Source organism: Bos indicus, chromosome 16 (assembly GCF_029378745.1).
Source record: "Bos indicus isolate NIAB-ARS_2022 breed Sahiwal x Tharparkar chromosome 16, NIAB-ARS_B.indTharparkar_mat_pri_1.0, whole genome shotgun sequence".
NCBI classification, from domain to species: Eukaryota; Metazoa; Chordata; class Mammalia; order Artiodactyla; family Bovidae; genus Bos; species Bos indicus.
This window is the reverse complement of record NC_091775.1, coordinates 48,177,376-48,201,292: the sequence shown is the minus strand read 5'-3', so window position 1 is coordinate 48,201,292 and position 23,917 is coordinate 48,177,376. Positions and strand designations below refer to the sequence as shown.

The window sequence follows — 23,917 nt, the reverse complement described above, 5'->3', positions numbered from 1 at the left end:
AGCAGGACTAGGTGCTGGGCAGCCAGCAACCTCTAAGACAGAGTCCTGTCCTCAAAGAGGACACAAGTCTGCGGTGACTAAGATACAAGCCCACTGACACCCGTAACACATGGGAGAATGGGATCCGAACCCCAAGGAAGGTTTGGATAACATGCTGGGGAAGTGGGAAGAAGGAGAGCGTCCTCAGAAAGGAACCGCTGGGAACAGCTTAGAGTTCTCAGGGGAGGTGGAGGGAAGGTGTCAGCAGAAACTGGGCGCAGGACCACAGGGCCTGGGGTTGAGGGGGACACAGACACGCCCTCAACACATGGCCACCAAATGGTGCATCTTGCTACTGTTTGATTTCCTCCACTGACAGGGGACCCACCACCTCCTGAGGCGCCCTAAGTGTTCTCATAAGAACTAAATTGTGCATTCATTAGAAAATAAAACTGTATTATTGAAAATTGTATGTTTACTATCTGACCATTCCACACATGTGATCTGCTTACTGTAAGATGTTAAATGCCCTAAAAAAAATTGTATGTTTACTATCTGACCATTCCACACATGTGATCTGCTTACTGTAAGATGTTAAATGCCCTAAAAGACACTCTGCTACATGGCTGGCTGGAGAGCACATTGGTACAACCTCCATGGAGGACAAACAGGGGAAATAATACAAAACTGCACAGGGAAGGGCCCCCAGACCAGCAATCCCACTTCCAGGAATTTACCCTACAGATTCACGTGCACATTCACAAAAGGGCAGATGTTCACTGTACCTTCAACCCTCTGCTCCTACAGAACAGCTCCAAGTGTCTGCTTGGCGGGGGGCAGTTCAATCACAAACAGCAATTCAACTAAACACCACCCAGTGGTAAAAAGACTGAGCATGCTTCCTAGTGCTGACATGAAACACCCTCCAAGATAAACAGTTAAGGGGAAAAATAAAGGTCTGAGACGACTTGACAGGGGCAAAAACAAGACCACGGGCATGCACATTCACTTGTGTGTTATCAGAGGACCCGGAAGGACCCACAAGACCCCAGAGAGGAAATCACCTGTGATGTAGGCGAGGAGCTGAGCACAGGAGTAAGGAGACCTCATCTGAACCTTCTCACACTGTTTCATACTTTGAATTCTGGATTATGGGAATGCATCACCCAGTCAAGAAAAATACCCCACATTTTTAGAAATGCACCCTGAGAGGATGAGCTGTCAGTCTGCAGCTGTCCCTCCTCAGGCCCCTCACACATCCATAGCCTCCACCAGAACCATGGTCCTAGAATGGACCTGGGTTGGGGGGTGCTTGCTGTTTAACAGTTGCTGAATCTAAGGATACTTCAGGAGAGAAAATTCTGGCAAGTCAATAATTAAATTCAATTGGGAAATAACCTAAAAGGGTTTCCCTTGTGGCTCAGACAGTAAAGAATCTGCCTGCAATGTGGAAAACACTGGTTTGATCCCTGGGTTGAGAAGAAACCCTGGAGAAGGGAATGACTACCAACTCCAGTACATCAAGGCTGTATATTGTCACCCTGCTTATTTAACTTATATACAGAGTATATAATGAGAAATGCACGGCTGGACAAAGCACAAGCTGGAATCAAGATTGCCGAGAGAAATATCAATAACCTCAGATATGCGGATGACACCACCCTTATGGCAGAAAGCGAAGAAGAACTAAAGAGACTCTTGATGAAAGTTAAAGAGGAGAGTAAAAAATCTGGCTTAAAACTCAACATTTAAAAAACTAAGATCATGGCATCTGGTCCCATCACTTCATGGCAAATAGATGGGGAAACGATGGAAACAGTGACAGACTTTATTTTCTAGGGTTCCAAAATCACTGCAGATGGTGACTGCAGCTGTGAAATTAAAAGACGCTTGCTCCTTGGAAGAAAAGCTATGACCAATCTAGACAGCTTATTAAAAAAGCAAAGACATTACTTTACCAACAAAGGTCCATCTAGTCAAAGCTATGGCTTTTCCAGTAGTCATGTATGGATGCGAGGGTTGGACTATAAAGAAAGCTAAGCGCCGAAGAATTGATGCTTTTGAACTGTGTTGTTGGAGAAGACTCTTGAGAGTCCCTTGGACCGCAAGGAGATCAAACCAGTCCATTCTAAAGGATATCAGTCCTAAATATTCATTGGAAGGACTGATACTGAAGCTGAAACTCCAATACTTTGGCCACCTGACATGAAGAACTGACTCATTGGAAAAGACCCAGATGCTGGGAAAGGTTGACGGTGGGAGGAGAAGGGGATGACAGAGAACGAGATAGTTGGATAGCAACACCGACTCAATGGACATGAGTTTGAGCAAGCTCCAGGAGTTAGTGATGGACAGGGAAGTCTGGTGTGCTGCAGTCCATGGGTTGCAAAGAGTCAGACATGACTGAGCAACTGAACTGAACAGAACTGACCCACTCCAGTATTCTTGCCTGGAGAATTCCATGGACAGACAGAGGAGCCTGGCGGGCTACAGTCCATGGGGTCACAAAGTCAGACACGACTGAGCAACTAACACTAAAAGCCAGTCTTTATCATTAAAGCTAAGTTTCTGACTAACTGTTCCTCTATCATGAGAGTTTCAGCAAATTCAGGAAGTAGAAGTAGGCTCAAGGTTTCACACAGGCTGGAAAACAGACACCAAGTTCCCACCATGGAATCTAGGCAACATCTCAGAGACAGAAAGTCACCCCCCGACTCGCCCCAAACAGATCCGCCTCCACTGCTAGAACCCTGTTCACATCCCCCAGGTCAGAAAAGAGCCCCACACCAGGCCCCTGAAATGGCCTGTCAGCCCATCCCCCTGCCTCACTGGGCACCCCTCCATCTACCCTCCACTCAGCCAGCAGCCAGGGGGTGGCTCACGTCTCTCCCAGGGGCACCCTGGCTGCTCGGCAGGAGAAGCCACAGAGGCAGGCAGGCAGGAAGCCCACTCTGCCCTAAGGCGGCCGCTCGGCACTGAGCCCACACAGAGTAGGTGCTCCTGCAGGACGTCCCTGTCATTGGCACCACTGGACACCTTGCTGTGCTGGAGGCGACCCATGCACTTTCTGGTCAGAGGCTTCCGGGGACAGCTGGTGACCGTGACAGACAGCAACTACTCACGCGGGGGCAAAGCTGCTACCCAGAGGCCAGGGGGCCAGCAGCCCTCCCTCCAGGTGGACCCCACGGGGTCATCCTCACAAAGCTGTGTGCTGCCTTCAGGCTCATGTGTCTCAGGTCTTTAAATTTTCCTTTTTTTTTTTTTTTACTTTTTGGCTGCACTGCTTGCCATGCAGAATCCAAGTTCCCCGATCAGGGATGGAACCTTCAGCTGCTGCAGTGTGAGCACAGAGTCCCAACCACTGGGCCACCACGGAAGTCCCCGGGTCTTTAAATTATGTCAGACTCCAAGCCCACATTACACATTCCTCAGATCTATTAACACCTGAGCAAGCTGGTGACGCTCTAATACTCAGGGAAGTGACATCATGAGCAGGTGCTGTGGAGGCCTGGCCAGGCCACGTCTCTTACGTTCTATGGGGTCCTGAAGGAGCGGGTGGAGGAGGGCTCGCGGGCTCCCATGATACAGTCTCAGCCTGCAAAACAAGACGCGTGAGCCGCACATCAGCACCTTGCATTCAGTCACAGGACCCCAGCTATGCTTCTCAAAAGGAAGGCCTGTGGGGACCTCCACTCCACCCCTCTGGGAGCTTCCACCACCCTCTGCAGGGAACAGAGATGCCTGAGCACAGCATCGGCTCCATGAGCCCACAGTGCTGGTGGGCAAGTTCGTCCAGAGTATACACTGCATGGTCCAAATGCAGCCTGAGCAAGAGCACTGGAAACAATGCCCGGGAAGCAACTTGTGCCTGAAAACATCCCAAGATTTGAAACAACATTTGAGGGGCTTCTATGGCTATGTGTCTAGAGTGGTGGTTCCCAACCAGGGAGGATTTTGCCCCCTCGGGACAACTGGCAAAGTTTGGAGGTGTTTTCAGCTGTCACAGCTGGGCAGGGAGGGGGCTACTGGCATCTCGTGGGCTGTGAGACCATACATTGTTCAGGACAGCCCCGTAACAAAGGCATACCTAGCCCAAAGTGTCCATGGAGCCAGGGTGGATAAGCCTCCATCTACAGTGACAACGCAAACTCCACCACGGCTAAAATGACCACACACCATATCGCCCATCTGGGCACGTTCAGGTCCTAACATAACAGAGCCTGGCACAGAGCAGACCCCCAGCCAGTGTTTGCTGAGTGAGCCCCTACTGCTCCCTGGGCGCTCGTCTGGGAAGAACCTACTTCTTACACTCCGGACCCTTAGGAGGTGGACACTGCTGTCCATCAGGCACAGATGATGAATTCAGAGTCAAGAGTTTAAACAACTGGCCCAAGACCCCACAGGAGTAAGGATGGAGCAGGACTTAGCCCGTATCCTCCTTACGTCAGATCCCACCCGCCTGGCCAAAGCTAGTCCTGCTCCCACCTGGAGAAGGATGGCTGGGCTTACACAGCAGCAGCAAACACGGTTACAGCCTGAAGCAAAAACATCCCCAGGAGACTGTGATAAACACACACAAACTGACAAATTCAGAGCTCCCTACTGTGGACGAGCAGTTAATTCACCACAGAAAGATGCTGGGAACCCCAACAACTGAGAAAACGAGGCGGATACCGTTTGTCCTGGGAAGTGGAAGTTGGAGATTCCGGCTTGTGGCTGAAGATCCGAAGAATTCCAAACCCACAGGACAGAGTCTGGAGGGTCCCGTCTCGTCTTCTGCCTTCAACGACCACCTCCACCACGGCCACAATATGAGGGTGGTTCAAGGACGTGTGAAAATACAAGGGCTGCCAAAGAGAAGCAGACGGAGGGAACGCTCTCGACCTGCAAGAAGGGAGCTCAGGGACGTGGGCGGGCTCCCTCCTCACCTCCACCATTCTCACGTCGATGCTGCAAGCACACCATGTGGGGAGCAGCATCCCTGACAGGCACCAGAGAGGAGAAGGGGCCAGGAAGGGACCCCCTCAGAGACAGACACTGCGGTCACAGCTCCTCCTTCCAGGACACCCAGCATCTGCTTGCAAGACTGCTTGCTTCTCCTGTGGGAGTTTTTCACCCACAAAAGATGCCAAAAGACATCAGAGCCTCTGGAGAGGAAAGGGGTTGGGGCAGCCATGCACCCCACCCCTATCACCTGCCAGGACCATGAGCCCAAAGATAGAAGTAGTCCATGGCACCCATGCATCCAGTGAACTGCCCACCACACCCACACGTCCACCGAGCTGCCCACATTGCCCACACATCCACAGAGCCCTTTCATGCAACGCCCAAACTTCAATCACAACTCACCAATACTGACTCTAATCCCTGTTTCCTGTGGAAATACTATGAGGCTGCATCTGAATGAGTTCTTAGTTTTTTTTTCTTTTTTCTTTTTTTTTTTTGAGTTCTTAGTTTTAACTAAGCAATATCCTGGGATTTCTTGAGGATTTCGTTCTGTCATCCCCAGTCCAGAATGAGATGGTTGGACAGTATCACTGACTCAATGGACATGACTTTGAGCAAACTCCGGGAGATAGTGAAGGACAGGGAAGCCTGGTGTGCTGCAGTCCACAGGGTCATAGACAGTCAGACGTGACTTAGTGACTGAACAACAACAAAATATCTTTATTTATAACAAATATAGCCTTGAGAATATTTAAGACAAGGTTTGGTGAGGCGGGGGTCCAAGCCAAGCAGAGGATACTCAAATTGCTACTAAAAGGTTTCCCACTTGTAGCTTCTCCACGGGGTGGGGAGTGAGAAAGACGACACAGACGGGTCAAACCCAGCTCCCGTCGCTGAGATGCACATGGCCACATGGAACAGAAACACCTTCCTTCTGCCACTGTTTCCAATCTCCTGAAATCCAGTGCAGTCACTCTCATCTAAAACTAACAAACGTTGTAGACACAGATAATAGAAACAGAGGCACTAACTGGGTTTGAGAATCTTCAGGGAACAAGCGTCCTGGGAGTCCAGGTCAGTACTGAACTGAGGCTCTGTACTCGAGGGGTCCCTGGAATCCCACGTCCTTGTTGGAGCGAAGCCTAGGTGGTAGGGTCACCAACTGAGCACAAAGACCACCCCCAACACAGGGCCGGGCCAGGCCGGGCTGCAGCAATGTGATTTAAACTTGGAATAATCCCCCATTAACGAGTCATTACCACGGTGTCACCAAGAAAACGTTTACTGTAATCACAGACTGTCAGCCCAGGATAACAGAGAGACACATTAAAACATCAGCCATGAGATATAAATCGTTATTCTATTATCTTTTATTGCAAAATGATGAAATAATGACCACTTACAGCTGACAGGTGGTTGGACCAAGAGAGAATTATGCTTCCGTCTCCAAGACTTGAGTACTGTTTTTAAAAGCCCCACCGTAAAGTCAGGTTTGTCATTATCTCACCTCCCACATTTACACCTGTGCATATCAGTTTTATGGACACTACCCACTTTTCTTCTTGGCAGTGAAACAAACATTGTCAGCTCTGATGCAGAGCAGCCATAATCCTCCAGCTTAGAGGTCACCTTGAAATCCTTTGCCCGGAGGCAGTAGGACCAACTACTTTGGGCATGTCCCAGGTACCAATTGGGCTTCCCTGGTGGCTCAGCTTGTAAAGAATCTGCCTGCAGTGCAGGAGACCTAGGTTTCATCCCTGGGTTGGGAAGATCCCCTGGAGAAGGGAACAGCTACCCACTCCAGTATTGTGGCCTAGAGAATTCCATAGACTGTATAGCCATCCATGGGGTCGCAAAGAGTCGAACATGACTGAGCGACTTTCACTTTCACTTACCAATTCATGGCTGTTGCCTCTCCCTTTCCTTTACCACTGCAAACAATTATTCTGAGACCAAACTAACCACAGAGCCCCACTCTGGTCTGTCCCAGAGACTCCACTTTCACCGGCAGGGTCGGCCTTGGAAGCTCAGCAGGTTACAAGGCAACACGAGGGCTGACTGCCTCATCCCCTCACTACTCATGGGTAAGGAGCAATGCTTTACTGCCTCTCTAATGAGTGCGCCGCACATACTAAAGAAATTCTAGGGACTTCTCTGGTGACCCAGTGGTTAAGACTTCGCTTTCCAATGCAAGGGGCAAGAGTTCAATCCCTGGTCAGAGGGCTAAGATCCCATGTGTCTCTCAGCCAAACAAAACAAAACATAAAACAGAATCAATATTGGAACAAATCCAATAAAGACTTTTTAAAAAATGGTCCACATCAAAAAAAAAAAAAGAAAGAATTTCTAAGGAACCTAGAAATACAATCTAGCCCTCAAGAAGTTCAAAGGTAAAGGTTAATTTGTTGTTGTTCAGTCGCTAAACCATGTCCAGCTCTTTGTGACCCCATAGACTGTAGCACGCCAGGCTTCCCTATCCTTCACTATCTCCCAGACTTTGCTCAAACTCATGTCCACTGAGTCCGTGATGTGATCCAACCATCTCATCCTCTGTCACCCCCTTATTCTTCTGCCCTTAGTCTTTCCCAGCATCAATTTTTTTCCCCATGAGTCGGCTCTTTGCATCAGGTGGACAGAGTATTAGAGCTTCAGCTTTAGCATCAGTCCTTCCAATGAATATTCAAAGCTGATTTCCCTTAGGATTGACTGGTTTGATCCCCTTGAAGTCCAAGGGACTCTCAAGAGTCAGCTTAGGCAGGTAGAAAATGCACACCCTGCCTAGGGCCAACCAGCTCGGAAGTTCTATGCAAGTAAAAGCCCTGGGGATGAACCACCCAACTCTGTGGCTTCAACCCTTTAGGCACCCGGCCGGGGATCCCCAGAGAAGCCGAGTCACCTAGAACCCAGGCCCTCTACCCCCACCCCACCCCTGTGTGCTTGGTCAGACATCCCAAGCACGATCAAGCAATTCTGCAAACAAGCCCTCCAGGAACTTCCCTGGTGGTCCAGCGGTAAAGAATTCTTCCAATTCAGGGGACACGTATCCGATCCCTGGTCAGAGAACTGAGAACCCAGTTCCACATGCCACAGAGCAACCAAGTCCACACACTGCAACTACTGAGCCCATGCACCACATCGCAAGACTCTGCATGATGCAGCTAAGACCCGACATAGCCAAGTAAATAAATGTTTTAAAAAACCAAGCCCTCCAGGGTCAGGATGCCTGGCGGCGGCCATGCAAGATGCCTGGAGATGCATCAGCTGCCACTGCGGGATTAAAAGTTGAAGTCAAGCCCATCTAATTACAGAGAGAGAAGCCGTGGGACACAGAAGAGTGGGGCCCTGGTCCCCCCATGCCACAGCTCACTCATCCGCCCTTGACAAGGTGCCCCCCTGACAAGATAAACTGGTTAATAAATCACAGAAATGCTCCTGTCTTAATGCCTTCATCTTCAAACACGCCGACATTTTGCCTCGGGGCTGAGGGTCCATTTTTCACACACGTGACAGAATTGAAATTGGGCCTCAGATGAAGACGGGCGTTTGTGTAGAGGCTTCGTCCGCGGCTGCACAGCCGCTCGACCTGCCCCAAGTGACACACGCTCTTCTGTCCCAGGCTGAGGACAAGGCCAGGAGAGAGGCACAGAAATTAAACTAGTACCTTCCAAACAATTTTGTTTTCCTCTTCTTTGACCTCACCATGCAGCCTGCAGGATCTCAGTTCCCCAGCCAGGGATCGAACCTGTGGATACATGGTGTCCTAATCCCTGGACCACCAGGGAAGCCCCACCAGACAATTTTCTTTAGTAAACCTTTAGTAGGGTGGCTTCAGGAAGGTAAACACACCACATATCCGTCTGCAGCCTCCATCAGCTCAGCCTTCCACTGGAGGCTCAGGACAGTTTGCTGCACACGACCGACCACAAGACTGACCACTCCAAGGACAGTGAATCCACCGAGCAAGACTCTCCTCCAAGAGATGCAAAATCTCTAATTCCAGTCAGAAGCTTCCACTCATCCAGGGTGGGGCCCAGCATTATTCTTAGGAAAAAAACACAGCCCTGGAGACAGTGTCCCCCACCCAATCCCGCACCAAGAGAATTATCTGGCTCAAAGTATCTGTGGAGCCAGGGTTGGCAAGCTCCCATCTACAGTGACAACACAAACCCCACCATGGCTGAAATGACCACACACCATCTCGCCCATCTGGGCACGTTCAGGTCCTAACATAACAGAGCCTGGCACAGAGCAGACCCCCAGCCAATGTTTGCTGAGTGAGCCCCTACTGCTCCCTGGGCGCTCGTCTGGGAAGAACCTACTTCTTACACTCTGGACCCTTAGGAGGTGGACATTGCTGTCCATCAGGCACAGATGATGAATTCAGAGTCAAGAGTTTAAACAACTGGCCCAAGATCCCACAGGAGTAAGGATGGAGCAGAACTCAGCCCGTATCCTCCTTACATCAGATCCCACCCCCTCAGCCAAAGCTAGTCCTGCTCCCACCTGGAGAAGGATGGCGGGGCTTATTCAGAAACAGCACACCCAGTTACAACCTGAAGCAAAGACAGCCCCAGGAGACTGTGATGAACACACAGAAGCTGACAAATTCGAAGCTTTCTACTGTCCCCACATGTATGTCTATGTGCTCAGATGCTCAGTCATGACCAACTCTTTGCAACCCCATGGACTGTAGCCCACCGGGATCCTCTGTCCATGGGATTCTCCTGGCAAGAATACTGGAGTGGAGTGCCATGCCCTCCTCCAGGAGATCTCCCAGACCCAGGGATAGAACCTTCAGCTCTTAAGTCTTGTGTAATGGCAGGCAGACTCTTTACCACTAGCCCCACCTGGGAAGCCCACATAGTAGACTGTTCAATCACCAAACAACTAAATCCCTATGGAAACATCAGGAGAGATATCATTTCTCCTATTCATCCACTCACTTCTATACCCGCCCCCATTTCTGGTTCAGCGTCCCCAGGAGTTGTTTCTGTTGAGCTAGACAGGAAAGAAATCCTCCTAGGTGACACGGCTAAGACCAGGCACTCTCGGCAGAGATGGTGCCCAGAGCCATGCTGGATTCCTGCTTTGCAAATGGTTTACATCAGGAGTAGCTCCTGGAACATGAGAGTGGGTAAAGGAGAGGGGAGGGCATGTTCAGGAACCTGGCGATTAACCAAGTCACTGGGCAGAGCCTCCTGGAGTTTCACTTGGATATACTGACATTCCTTGACAGCATCTACTTGTTTTTTAATTTTATTGAAGTAGAGTTGATTTACAGATGTTGTGTCAGTATCTGCTGTATAACAAAGTAATTCAGTTATACATATATTGTTGCTGTTGTTCAGTTACTAAGTCATGTTGGACTCTGCGACCCCATGGACTGCAGCAGACCAGGCTCCTCTGTCCTTCACCATCTCTTGGAGTTATGCTCAAATTCCTGTCCACCGAGTCAATGACGCCATCCAACCATCTCATCCTCTGCTGCCCTCTTCTCCTGCCCTCAATCTTTCCCAGCATCAGGGTCTTTTCCATTGAGTCAGCTCTTTGCATCAGATGGTATATTCTTTTTCTTTTCCATGATGGTTTACTACATGAGAGTGAATATATTAATAGTTTCCTATGCTATAAATATAAACCAGTTTGCATCTGCTAACCCCAAACTCCCAGTCCTTCCGTCCCCCAGCCCCCCACACCCCCTGGCAACCACAAGTCTGTTCTCTATGTCTGAGTCTGTTTCTGCTTCATAGATACGATCACTTGTGCCATATTTTAGGTTCCACATGTAAGTGATATTATATGGTATTTGTCTTTCTCTTTCTGACTTACTTCACTCAGTATGATCATCTCTACATTCATTCACATTGCAGCAAATGGCATTGCTTCATTCTTTCTTATGGACAGCCTCCACTTTTAAAGGAGAGTCACCTCCCTCTCTGAGGTTAAGAATTCACCTGCAGTGCAGGGGACATAAGAAGGGACAGGCTACCCACTCCAGTATTTTGGGGCTTCCCTGGTGGCTCAGCTGGTAAAGAATCTGCCTGCAATGCGGGAGACCTGGGTTCGATCCCTGAGTAGGGTAGATCCCCTGGAAGAGGCCACGGCAACCCACTCCAGTATTCTTGCCTGGAGAATCCCATGGACAGAGGAGCCTGGCGGGTTACAGTTCATGGGATCGCAAAGAGTTGGACATGACTGAGCATAGGCATGCACTTCCCTCTCATTACTCTGACAAACAAGAACATTCAGGAGCCTGTTTCTCCCGGCCTTGGTGATGGGAAGAGGGAGCAGACCACTTCCCTGTGTCCCAGGAGGCCAGGGAGCCACCTGAGACTCCAGCCACACCTGGGGCTGAGACGGTCCGTGGAGGTATCATCCCCTGATCTGGGTTCTGGCTACCTGTGAAGAACCACTAGGATTCCTACCCAGTGGCTCGAGTAAAATAAATAAAGGAGGAAAAATGAGCCTGTCACTGCAGGCTGAGCGTGGTTAGTTAAGGAAAGAATTTAAGGGAGAATTATGTCCATCTTAGAAAGAAAGTGCAGGAACTGCATGGTGCTTTGGCCTCTCAGATTATTTTTTAAAGATATCTTTTGAGAGGCTGAAAGAATGATCGACCGTCTCAGCGCAAGTGAAGGGTGATTCCTCTCCACTGAGGGCAGCCTTGAAGGAGAACACAGAGTTCTGAGCTCAGAGCTGAGAGGCCTGGAGCTGGTGCCCTGTGGTCCGCCAGGCAGAGCAGGGAGGCTGGGACGAGAGGGGCGTAAGGAATTCATCATTCCCGGAATGAAACACCCGGCTTGGCTCAAGGCAGGACTCCTTTGGTCCATGGTCTTTCCTACAGGACATTGTTTGCAAAGTAATGAAATAGCATCTTCTTTCGGGGCTGTGTATTACAAGGACAACTCAATCAAAACCCAGAGCCCACATGGTTGATTCATGAGTCTACACAAAGGCCAGACAACCACCTTGATTTCCAGATGGGCCCCTGCTACTGGCCGCTGGTAACCTCCATCACATCGCCCCTGAGCCACAACCAAAGGGTAGAACCAGAAAAGCCCAGGCGATTAGTAAAATCAGAAAAAGATCTTCACCAAATTTCAGAATCAACTCTAAAAAGGGCAAATTGTGTTTCTCTCTATTCCCATAGGTGTGTACACAGAGCTTTGCTCAGATGACACAACCCCATAACCAGACGCTCCGTGTATCCAGGCCACCCCAGGAACGCTCCACATTTCATGTGCACATGTACATCCATGTATGCACACACACACACACACACACACACACACGGCAAAGGGGATTCTCTGTAGTTCACTAAACTCTGAACGTCAAGGACGAGAGGACAGTGCCGGTGGGGAGGATGCTGCCAAGCGGCCCATCAGGATGGACCATTCCTGGGGCAGCACTGGCCTCTGCTGCCCGCCTGGGGCATAGCACCTGAACACAGCTCGGCTGAGCAATTCCGGGGCCCAACCAAAACTGCTCTGTTCCCCAGCGCCAGCCTCGCTGAGATCAGTAACTGAAGGGTGCAGATTCTTCTGAAAACGTTAAGGACTATGGTCCTCCCTAACACATGGCCCTGGTCCCCATGCCCCGTTGAGCAGAGCCCAAATGACTGAGGAGCACTCAGCTTCCACAGCTCGGACCAGACATGAACTGAGCTGAAAGGGCCTCGACCCACAGCTCCCAGGATGGGGGGATATCTGAGAACCCTCTCGGGCATGGATGCTGAGCCCTTGATGAGCCCAGAAGGTGGAGCAGCAGCTCTGAAGGCCGTTTCTTACAACGCACCTTCTACTCTGCAGGGCTCTCAGCCACTGAGCTGGTCGGGGAAACAGCAGGCCCTCCGTGTGTGGCCTGTCTGGGCAGTGACCGCGGCTACAAGGAAAGCCATGGGGAAGGTCACAGGAGGAGGGTTCATCTTAGGACCCCAGTGGCAGCAGAGTGCTCCTCTGCTGACTCAGGGGATCACCATCCCCTCGACACAGCAGCATTTCCAACAGAGCCTGCAGGGCCCCTCCAACACCAGGGTTAAAACAAGGCTTGAGAACAATCACTGCAGTCAAGGTGTCTGTCACTCACGGCCTCTGACCTGCCAACTGCTCTTCAAGACAGAGACATATATACCGACCTCCAGAAGTAAACGGTGGGTCTGAAACCTCCCCAAGAAGCTGGGAGCCAACCATCCCATGGTGACTCCCCAGTAGAGGACACAGTCACCGTAGTATCTGTCACCATGCCAGGCTTTCCAGGGCGTGACTGTCCACTCAAGAAAGAGAATCCAAACAGCCCAGCCCTGGAAGATGGCACCTCAGCCAGGCTCCCAGCAACATTGGGGCCACCGCACTCCTGCCAGGCCTTGGCAACCCCCAACCGCTCGCCCCAAGACAGAGGCGCAAAGGTGACTCAGTGCAGGAGCTGGGACAGCACCCTAAACAGCCACCCACGGTCATATGCGGTTTACAACACACAGCCTCTCTCTCGATTCAGACACCAGACTAAGGAGTTCAGCATGGGCCGTCTGACGGCCGGAACACACCAGTCACGGTCCTGGTCCCCAGGACGCATATCCCCATGGCCATATCTAATTTTCCTGAACCTTTGGGCGCAGCATCCCCCTCTCCTGCATGTTCAGTAAGGACCAGTAACATCAAGCCACGCTGCACACAGCATCCTGACTGTGGGTGACAGCCCAGTGCAGAGAAGCCTGGTGGCTTCATGACTGGGCAGGACCATCCCCCACAGAGAGGGCGGCTCGCTTGGTTTGGTTACATACGGAGACCATCCCCAGGACAGCCGTGGCCACCACCACCACCTCCGTCACTCACTGTACTGCCACCTACTGGGCTTCCCTGACGCTGCGCAGAGAAGGACAAAATCAACGCAACACCGACCCTCCAGTACTGTTCCCTGCAGGACCCACTGCGTTCAGGTGCAGCTTGAAGGAGCAGCTGGGAAGAAGACACTAGGACACCTCCAGCTCTTGATAAAACCCCGTTGTCTCCGGAAGGCCCCTCCCAGCTAGCTACCCACCAAGCCCACCCTTGGCCGCCCTCCCACCCCTCACCCTGGGACACAGCTTCTGCCACTCCACTTATCCTGGGCCGGTTCCCTCCATCCCATAGGCTCAACTCCCAGAGGCCCTCCTTCACCACCTGCTTATGTCTCCCCTTCTTCCCCAGGGCAGCGGCTGTTGGTCTCCTCCGAGAACTCACCACACCTACACTTGCTGCCGCCTGCCTGGGTGTGTCACCCAGCAGACTGTAAGTTGTCCAGGGTGAGAACCACAGCCATCCCATCCACCCAGCACCATCACCTTGGCACCCGGCCCCGTGGCGGGCAGACGGCAGGCACTGGAAGAGACGCTTGTGGGTTTGGTGCAGCTGAACGAGGATGGGACACCCTATCTGCAGGGCAGCCAGACACAGGGTTGCTGCGTGGGCAAGACCATGTCACCAACTGATGCCAAGGCAACCACGCAGTCTGCAGACAGATGTGGAGGCTCCAGGCCCTCCCACCTTCTACCTGGGCAAGGCACCTCACTTCTAAGTCCCAATTTGCTCATCTTTAAAAAAAAAAGAAAAAATCCTAAACTAAAAAGAAAGAAAAAGAAGGGGAAAGTGAACAAGGAGGAAAACTGAGGAAATCTGATGAGATCAATAATTTCCTAACTTTGTTGCCAAAGCTGGAAGTTTCCATGAAGGCAACGAGACCCACATGTATGCCGCCCCCCGCAACACCCGCCCCCTGCCACCATCCACTCAGGGCACGTGGCTGCCACACAAGTTTCTGTCTGGAAGCAGATGCTGGCTGCCAGAATGAGCTTTGTGGGAGCTCGGCCTGCTGCTCGGGGCATTCCTGGAGTCTGGGGTGTACTGGCGGCACCCCCAGGTCTGGGTGGAACCTGCACACCTGCCAGCCACTGCACCCACCTCATTGAAGACGATCCTGGCCGGCTGCCTGGTGAGCGGCTCTGCAGGCCTCGGCAAGCTCCTCCACGTCCTCCCGAAGAAGTGCCGATAGGTGACATCGAAGAGAGACACGCGCAGGTGGCAGCCCACCTCCGATAGCAGCTCCAGCACCCCCTGGGAGACAGAGGGATGGCCTTGAAGGATCCTCAAGGTTGAGAGCCTCCCCACAGATGCTGATGGACCATTTGGGGGAAACTGGGCCACTCAGCATCCATCCCCTGGTTTAGGTATCAGGCCCTTCCTTCCAAGGGACTACCTCTCTCCATGGCCCTCCCTTGGCCAGTCGGAGGCTGGAATCCCACCCAGAACCAGCAAGCCACACAAGAAGCCAAAGCTGTGGAGACAGACGCCTATGACACCATGTGGAACCAAGGAAGAACAAGTTCAGGTGATGCCACATGAGATCCTGGATCAAGCCACACCTGAAGCTTGTGCTAATGATAGGTTTGTCTTTAAGTGAGTTAACAAATTCTCTCTCCTTAGGCTATTTTACTTGAGTGTTTTTTTTTTTTTTTTTTTTTTGGTTGGGGGAGTTATTTGTTTACCATTTACAGCCAAATTATTCCCAATATGACCACAAACTCTAAATCCTCAGCCTGTCAGAATTATTTGGGTGGGTTGGGGTCAGGGTATAAATAAAATAAAAGCCGATCTTTGAGAACTACAGATACAGACAAGGCACCAGAGACTGCTAGGCCTGCCCTGTGCCCAGTGGTGCCACCTACAGAGGGTTCTCCTGGGTCTTCAGTGCTGGTACCACTGGCACACCTGGCAAGGGGGCAGCTCTTACTGTCTACCTGGGACCAGGAATCCTGCTTTCCTTTCATGCAGTCATTTAATAAATGTTATTTAAGCATCTATTTTGTGTGTCCACTCTGTGCCAGACACTGTTCTAGGAAACGCAGCAGGGAACAAAACACACAAGACCTGCGTCCCTGGGGCTCACGTGAAGACAATGAAAATGGGAGCAGGGGAAGATGGGTGGGTCGGCTCTTTGAAGAAGACGGCCAGGGAAGGGGCTCTGAAAGATAACATCTAAACCGAGAACTAAGGAGGCAGGGTGGGGTGGACGGGAACCAGGAGTGGACCCTTGGAGAATAAACCAGGCAGAAGGAAGCTCTGGGTGAAGAGAGCCGGGTGCTCAGGAAAATCATCCTGACTACATGTATCTTTTTTTGTTGTTGTTAGTCGCTAAATCATATTTGACTCTTTTACTACCCTATGGACCGTAGCCCGCCAGGCTCCTCCGTCCACAGGGTTTCCCAGGCAAGAACACTGGAGTGGGTTCAGATTCCCGACCCAGGAATCTTCCCACATCTCCTGTTGGGAAGCCATGTATGTTATTTTTGTTGTTTTTTAGTTGCTAAGTCACGTCCGACTCTTTGTGACCCCAGGGACTGCAGCACGCCAGGCTCCCCTGTCCTTTACTATCCCCCGGAGGTTGCTCAAACTCATGTCCATGTATGTGTATTTACATTAACTGATTGCTCTCACTTTCTGGGTTCTTAGTGTTCCTAGTGCTCTGGCATCTGGGGCCTCCCTGATGGGAAGAGACTGTCCTGCCCAGGGCCAGCTATTTTCCAGTGATAGTAACCGACCTGCTTTCCAGTCCACACCCCACTTGCCCTTGTCTGGCTCACACTCCGGGAGACAATATCTTCCCACCCCAACAATCCCAGAACCAGACCCAGGCAACCAGTCCCTCCACCCCAGAGGCCAATGAACTAACTCAAACTAGCCAGTCCCAAGTGTGTGCAGCTGCTTACCCAGCCTTGCCCATCCCTTCCCACAAAAACCATGATATAGGCTTTTGCCCCGGCTCTCCTCTTACCCCGCTGCCTCCCCACCAACCCAACTGCACAACCCTTCGGGGATGTGCGTCCCCTCCCTTGGGGAGCCCAAAGGAAGAAACTATCTTTTCAGTGGCAACCGTCCCCTGCTCTGCTGTCCCCACCACACCTGAATAAAAACAAAAGCCAAAGTGCGCTTCAAAACAGAACACCCAGTGACTTCCCCGCTGGTCCAGTGGTTAAGACTCTGAGCCTCCAAGGCTGAGGGAACTGGATCGATCCCTGGTCAGGGAACTAAGATCCCACATGCAGCACACAGTGGCTGAAGTTTTTTTTAAATACTAAAAAAAAAAAAAAAAAAAAAATTGAATAAAACAATGGGATTGTGTTTAATTGGAGAAGGGGCAGGAGCCACCCTCGCAGGCCACTTCTACTCCAAACAGGATGACGGGTCAGGGAAAGAGCCTGAGAGGCAGTGACACCACCTGATTCGGGATTTCATGGAAATCAGTCCAACGTGAGGTGAAGCGTGTGTTAACTAAATCAGGGTGGGGTCCTTTCGCAGTTTATGTGGATGTCAGATCATCACGCTGGGCACTCCAAGTGTCCTACGGCTTCGTCAGTTATACCTCAATAAAGGAGAAGGAAAACCACTCCAGCTCCACGTGGGGATCGGAACGCGGCGGGAGGACGTGAGGAGTTGGGGTGAGCAGAGGGCACATTCGGGGTGTCAGTGAAGGAACTGCCGAGGGCCGTGGTGATGGCAGGGTGTGGAATATGAGGGGAAGAGAAACAAGCGGGACCAGCTGGTGGCCACCTGCCCACCCAGCCTCCCAGGTCCAGCAGGTGAGTCCCAGCAAATGGGAGCAGCTGGCAGGGGGGAGTGTGCCGACAGGTCTGGGGGGATCTTGAGCCCAGACCCTCATCCCTCCCCACCAGCACTGTTCCTCACCCTGCTCCCTGCCCCTCTGGAGCCCCTTTACTGCGCTCGCCCCCTCATTCCCATGAGGCCCTGACCAGGGAGGCCTTCCTGACCCCTGCCATCCAGACCCTCATCATCTGACCTGGTTTTATATCAGGATCTCTCATGTTTCTAAGTTGTCTGTTTACATGCTGGTGGTCGGTCTCAGCTCTGGTGGGGAAGGGATGAGAGCCTGGAATATTCTCCTCCTGCTATATCCTCAGGACTGGGGACCAAATCATGCAAGGCGGGTGGGGGTGGGGGTGGGCTCAGTGTGCACACCTCCTAGGGGCCTGGGCCTCCCCTCGCTGCAGGCACCACCCAGGGCACCACCATCAGCCCCCCTGGCCCCCTCACCATGCTCCCAGGGAGGTGACCAGCAGCCAGGACCAGGGAACTCCCAGATCACCTGGGAGCTGGGTCTTCTCCTGGCCTCCACAGCCCGACCACCCACTCCGCCTCTCTGAGACCTTGTGCTCAACTCTCCTCGGGTAGGTTTCTAGCTGTCTCCTCGTGCTTAACAGAGAGCTCTGTGAAGACAGAGTTGGGGGCGGGGGGGTCACCCTCGTGTCCCCTGCACAGCTCCAAACACACAGTAAATACAAGTGAAATAGCCATTCCAAAGGAAAGAATTAGGTTGGCCCAAAAGTTTGTTTGGGTTTTTCTGTGATTATCTTATGGGAAAACTTGAATGAACTTTTGGGCCAACCCAGTAATCAACATTCATGGTAAAATGAAAACTAAACCAAAAAGGTAAATAAAAAGTAAGAAAAACATACCAAAATGACTAATAAGTGACTTGAGTTCAAAATTGGTACATAATATTTTTAGCCAACACCTTTTACAGGGAAGTTTGCTACCATCTAAAGCTATCAATTCTCAAAATAACTGAAACTGTACAAATCTGTAAGATCATCTAAACTGAACTTTTGACTTTTTCCCTACTTGATCTTTTAATCTTGGCTGATTTTTGTGTGTAAAACCAACTTTGCATTCCTGTGATAAACCCCACCATGATATCCTACCTTCTGTACACACTGCTGGATCTGATGTCCTAATATACTAAGGAATTTTGTGTTAACATTCATAAGAGATGGCAATCTGTATTTTTCCTTCCATGTCCTTGTCCGGCTTGGGTATCAAGGTTATGATGGCCTCAAAATAAACACCTGAGAACAATTCCCTCCCACTCTATTTTCTGAGTGTTGGTCTACAATTGGTATTATTTCTTCCTTTAATATTTTATTAAATTCAACAGTGAAGTCATTTAAGTTTGAAAATGTTTTAATTATGAATTGAGTTTCTTTAATAAATATGGGGCTATTCAAGTGGGAATTTGCTGTATGACTCAAGGAACTCAAACCCAGAGGGGTGGGATGGGGTGGGAGGTGGGAGGGAGGCTCAAAAGGGAGGGGACATATGTATACTATGGCTGATCCATGTTGATGTATGGCAGAAACCAACACAATATTGTAATTATCCTTCAATTAAAAATAAATTAAGAAAAAAATGAACTAAGTAAACATATATAGGGCTATTTAGATTTTCTGTTTCTTCTGGTGTCACTTTTGGTAAATTGTGCTTTTCAAGAAACGTATCCATTTCATCTAAGTTATTTTTATTGGCACATAAGTTATTCATAATGTCCCTTGATTATCTTTTTAATGTCTGTAAGATATGTGCCCCTTCTTCCTCTCCTAATATTGATAATCTGTGTCTCTTCTCTCTTCTCATGATCAGTCTTGCCACGGGTTTATCAATATAATTAATATTTTCAAAGAACCAACTTCTAGCTTTACTGATTTTCTTATTATTTGTCCTTTATTGATTTCTGCCCATATATTTCCTATTTCCTTCTTCTCTTTTCTTTGGTTTTAATTTATTCCTTTTGTCTAGATTCTTAAGGAGAAAGCAGAGATTGTTGATTTTACACAGGCAGACCTCAGAGACAGAGGGTTCAGTCCCAGACCACTGCAATAAAGTGAATATCTTAATAAAGTGAGTCACATGGATTTTTTGTTTCCCAGTGCATATAAAATTATGTTTATACTATACTGTAATCTATTAAGTGTACAATAGCATTTTGTCTAAGAAAACAATGTACCTACTTTAATTTTTTTTAAATGTATTGCAAAATACCATCTATCATCTGACCCTTCAGTGAGTCATCAAAGATCACTGATGACAGGTCACCATAACACAGACAATAATAATGAAAAAGCCTGAAATATTGCAAGATTACCCAAATGTGACAGAGAAATAAAATAAGCAAATGCCAGGAAAACGGCACTGACGGACTGTCTCCATGCAGAGATTTCAAAAACCTCCAATTTGGGGGGGTGGGGAAATACAATACCTACAAAGCACAATAAAATGAGGTGTGCCTGCATTTTTCTTCTTTTCTAATGTACTTACATAAAGTTGTAAGTTTCCCTCAAAGGACTGCATTAACTGCATCCCACAAATCTTGATATATTCTTATACCAGTTAGTTCCAATTACTTTCTAATCTCTCTCTGAATTCTTTGACCCATGGGTTACTAGTGAGCAGAGTGTTGTTTAATTTTCTACTATTTGGGGATTTTCTGGTTATCTTATTATAATTGATTTTTTAATTTAATAACATATTGGTCAGTGAACATATTCTTCATAATTTCAATCCTTTTAAATTTATTGGGATTTATTTTCATGACCAAGCATATTATCTATCTCTGTAAATGTTCCACAAGCACTTGAGAAGGTGTATTTTATTTGTTAGGTATAGTGTTTTCACGATGACAATTCAGTTAAGGTGGTTGGTGGTGTTCAGATCTTTCATACCCTGATGATGGGTTTGTTTGTTTTTTTTTTTTTTCGCAGGGTGGGTGGGGGGAGTCTATTGGTTCTATCACTTATTGAGAGAGTTCAGATCCGATCAGTCGCTCAGTCATGTCCGACTCTTTGCGACCCCATGAATCGCAGCACGCCAGGCCTCCCGGTCCATCACCAACACCTGGAGTTCACTCAGACTCACGTCCATCGAGTCAGTGATGCCATCCAGCCATCTCATCCTCTGTCGTCCCCTTCTCCTCTTGCCCCCAATCCCTCCCAGCATCAGAGTCTTTTCCAATGAGTCAACTCTTCATATGAGGTGGCCAAAGTACTGGAGTTTCAGCTTTAGCATCATTCCTTCCAAAGAAATCCCAGGGCTGATCTCCTTCAGAATGGATAGGTTGGATCTCCTTGCAGTCCAAGGGACTCTCAAGAGTCTTCTCCAACACCACAGTTCAAAAGCATCAATTCTTCAGTGCTCAGACTTCTTCACAGTCCAACTCTCACATCCATACATGACTACTGGAAAAACCATAGCCTTGACTAGATGAACCTTTGTTGGCAAAGTAACGTCTCTGCTTTTGATGCTATCTAGGTTGGTCATAACTTTCCTTCCAAGGAGTAAGCGTCTTTTAATTTCATGGCTGCAGTCACCATCTGCAGTGATTTTGGAGCCCAGAAAAATAAAGTCTGACACTGTTTCCACTGTTTCCCCATCTATTTCCCATGAAGTGGTGGGACTGGATGCCATGATCTTCATTTTCTGAATGTTGAGCTTTAAGCCAACTTTTTCACTCTCCACTTTCACTTTCATCAAGAGGCTTTTTAGTTCCTCTTCACTTTCTGCCATAAGGGTGGTGTCATCTGCATATCTGAGGTTATTGATATTTCTCCCGGCAATCTTGATTCCAGCTTGTGTTTCTTCCAGTCCAGCGTTTCTCATGATGTACTCTGCATAGAAGTTAAATAAACAGGGTGACAGTATACAGCCTTGACGAACTCCTTTTACTATTGGGAACCAGTCTGTTGTTCCATGTCCAGTTCTAACTGTTGCTTCCTGACCTGCATACAGATTTCTCAAGAGGCAGATCAGGTGGTCTGGTATTTCCATCTCTTTCAGAATTTTCCACAGTTTATTGTGATCCACACAGTCAAAGGCTTTGGCATACTCAATAGGGCAGAAATAGATGCTTTTCCATCTGGAACTCTCTTGCTTTTTCCATGATCCAGCGGATGTTGGCAATTTGATCTCTGGTTCCTCTGCCTTTTCTAAAACCAGCTTGAACATCAGGAAGTTCACGGTTCACATATTGCTGAAGCCTGGCTTCGAGAATTTTGAGCATTACTTTACTAGCGTGTGAGATGAGTGCAATTGTGCGGTAGTTTGAACATTCTTTGGCATTGCCTTTCTTTGGGATTGGAATGAAAACTGACCTTTTCCAGTCCTGTGGCCACTGCTGAGTTTTCCAAATTTGATGGCATATTGAGTGCAGCACTTTCACAGCATCATCTTTCAGGATTTGGAATAGCTCAACTGGAATTCCATCACCTCCACTAGCTTTGTTCGTAGTGATGTTTTCTAAGGCCCACTTGACTTCACATTCCAGGATGTCTGGCTCTAGGTCAGTGATCACACCATCGTGATTATCTGGGTCGTGAAGATCTTTTTTGTACAGTTCTTCTGTGTATTGAGAGAGTTAAAAGCCTCTAATTATAAAGGTGAATCTAAATGCAGTTCCCTTTGGTTCTACAAACTTTGCTACACAGATTTGAAAGCTGTGCTACTGGGTGCTGGGCACAAATGAGATAAAATAGCAGGCCAGTTAGTCTTTAAAATGCTGGCTTACAGGTCTGGCCCTTGGCTGGAGTTTGCAGTCTGGGGACACAGACTTCACCACCACCCTAATGGATTGGAATGGCTTACCAGTACTAAACTTCTTGTACAAAGTGATTTATGCTGATCACTTGCTTTCCTTCTGGAACTCTGGAATCCTACTACATGCTAGGCAGAGTGTATCTACATGACCAGTTCCCAAAAAGCCCTGAGGTTTTTTTACAACCTATTGGCACTGAGTCTCTGACAAGCTTCCTTGGTTGGCAGGATGTCCCAGGTATTGTCCCAGCTCGTTGCTGGAGTATGTCTTGTGGGAATCCCATGGCAGAGGACCCTGGGCGTTCATACCCACTGCCTCCCATATGCCTTTCCCTTGGCTGATCTTACTCTATTTTTTCACCAAAACAAATCTTTCCTTTGAAGATGACTATGTGCTGAGTCATGTCAAGTCCTCCTAGTCAATCACCACACCTGGGGGTGACTTTGGGGGCTCCCATCACAGGAGCACACACATTTAGGGCCATCGCATCTTCCTGACCATCACTGTCAGCATGAGATGTCCCTTTATCTCTGGTGATACATGCTTCACCTTGAACTCTACTTTGTCTGAAATTAGTACAGCCACAAAGCTTTCTAATGCTTAGAGTTTACATGGGTATCTTTTTTTCCATTGTTTTCCTTTCATACATATGGTTTGAAGACATATATTTAATATCTTCATGTTTAAACTGTGATTTTTTTATAAACAACTTATAAGTGGGTTTTAAATGTTAGCTTTTAATGTATGACTCTATTCTACAGACACTGTACATTTTTAAAAATTATTTCAATGACATTATCCATTATCATAATGTCTATAAAAGCAAACACCTGGAGTCAGAACAAGTGGTCATTTTAAGGAAGGACCTAATGAATGGATGACAGGTCATTCATATAGGAAAAGCTATGCTGTCTTAAGGAAGAATAAGAAATTCTTCATGAAATGACAGTCTAGAATGAACAGTCTAGAACATATATGGGGGGGAGGTTGTTTTTGTTTATTTTGTTTTTCAAAAGGTCTCATTTTGATCTTTTCTCTCCCAGAAATCCCTGAATGGAAACCCAATTATGTGACTTTCATGAAAGTATTGACTTTATCTTTGGGAAGGAAGTAAAAATGATCTACATTTACCAACGTATAATTCATACTGTTAAGAATATTTTTTAAGATATAGAATATAGCAATAAGCTATCATTCATGCCAAAAAAAGAGAAAAATATACAAGTATATTTATTTGTTGTGGTTACTTAGAATGTCTGAAAGGTTGTACAGAAAATAGGTAAATACCGGCTATATCCAGGATGAGACAACCATAGGACAATACACTTACCTTGTGTGCCCCCTTGAATTTTGAGCTATGGGAATTAGCTTTTCAAAAACAAGTTAAAATGCATTAATAAAGTAAAATAGGAAAATAAATTTCCTTTGTAAAATTCCTAGGCAAGAGACAACTGCTGTCTACTAGCCCGTGAGTCCCTGGAGGCAGAGCTGCTGGAGCTGGTCTCCCCAGCTTGGAGTCCCAGCTGGCCGGCTGGAGCTGTGTTACTCTAGGCATCTGACTCCACGTCACTCGTGTTGCTTC

At 48.6% G+C, this 23,917-nt stretch overlaps 1 protein-coding gene across 9 annotated transcripts in view; it reads right to left on the bottom strand.

Annotated features, from left to right (window-relative positions):
• Positions 1 to 23,917, bottom strand: part of NPHP4 (nephrocystin 4) — a 138,339-nt gene that overhangs the window by 106,837 nt on the left and 7,585 nt on the right. For all 9 annotated transcript variants that reach the window (XM_070768315.1, XM_070768314.1, XM_070768308.1 and 6 more), the window contains 3 exons: positions 14,862 to 15,014; positions 4,654 to 4,826; positions 3,510 to 3,574 (listed from right to left, as the gene is read on the bottom strand). In XM_070768315.1, the coding sequence (XP_070624416.1) occupies positions 3,510 to 3,574; positions 4,654 to 4,826; positions 14,862 to 15,014 (391 nt within the window). The remainder of the gene's footprint in view (positions 1 to 3,509; positions 3,575 to 4,653; positions 4,827 to 14,861; positions 15,015 to 23,917) is intronic.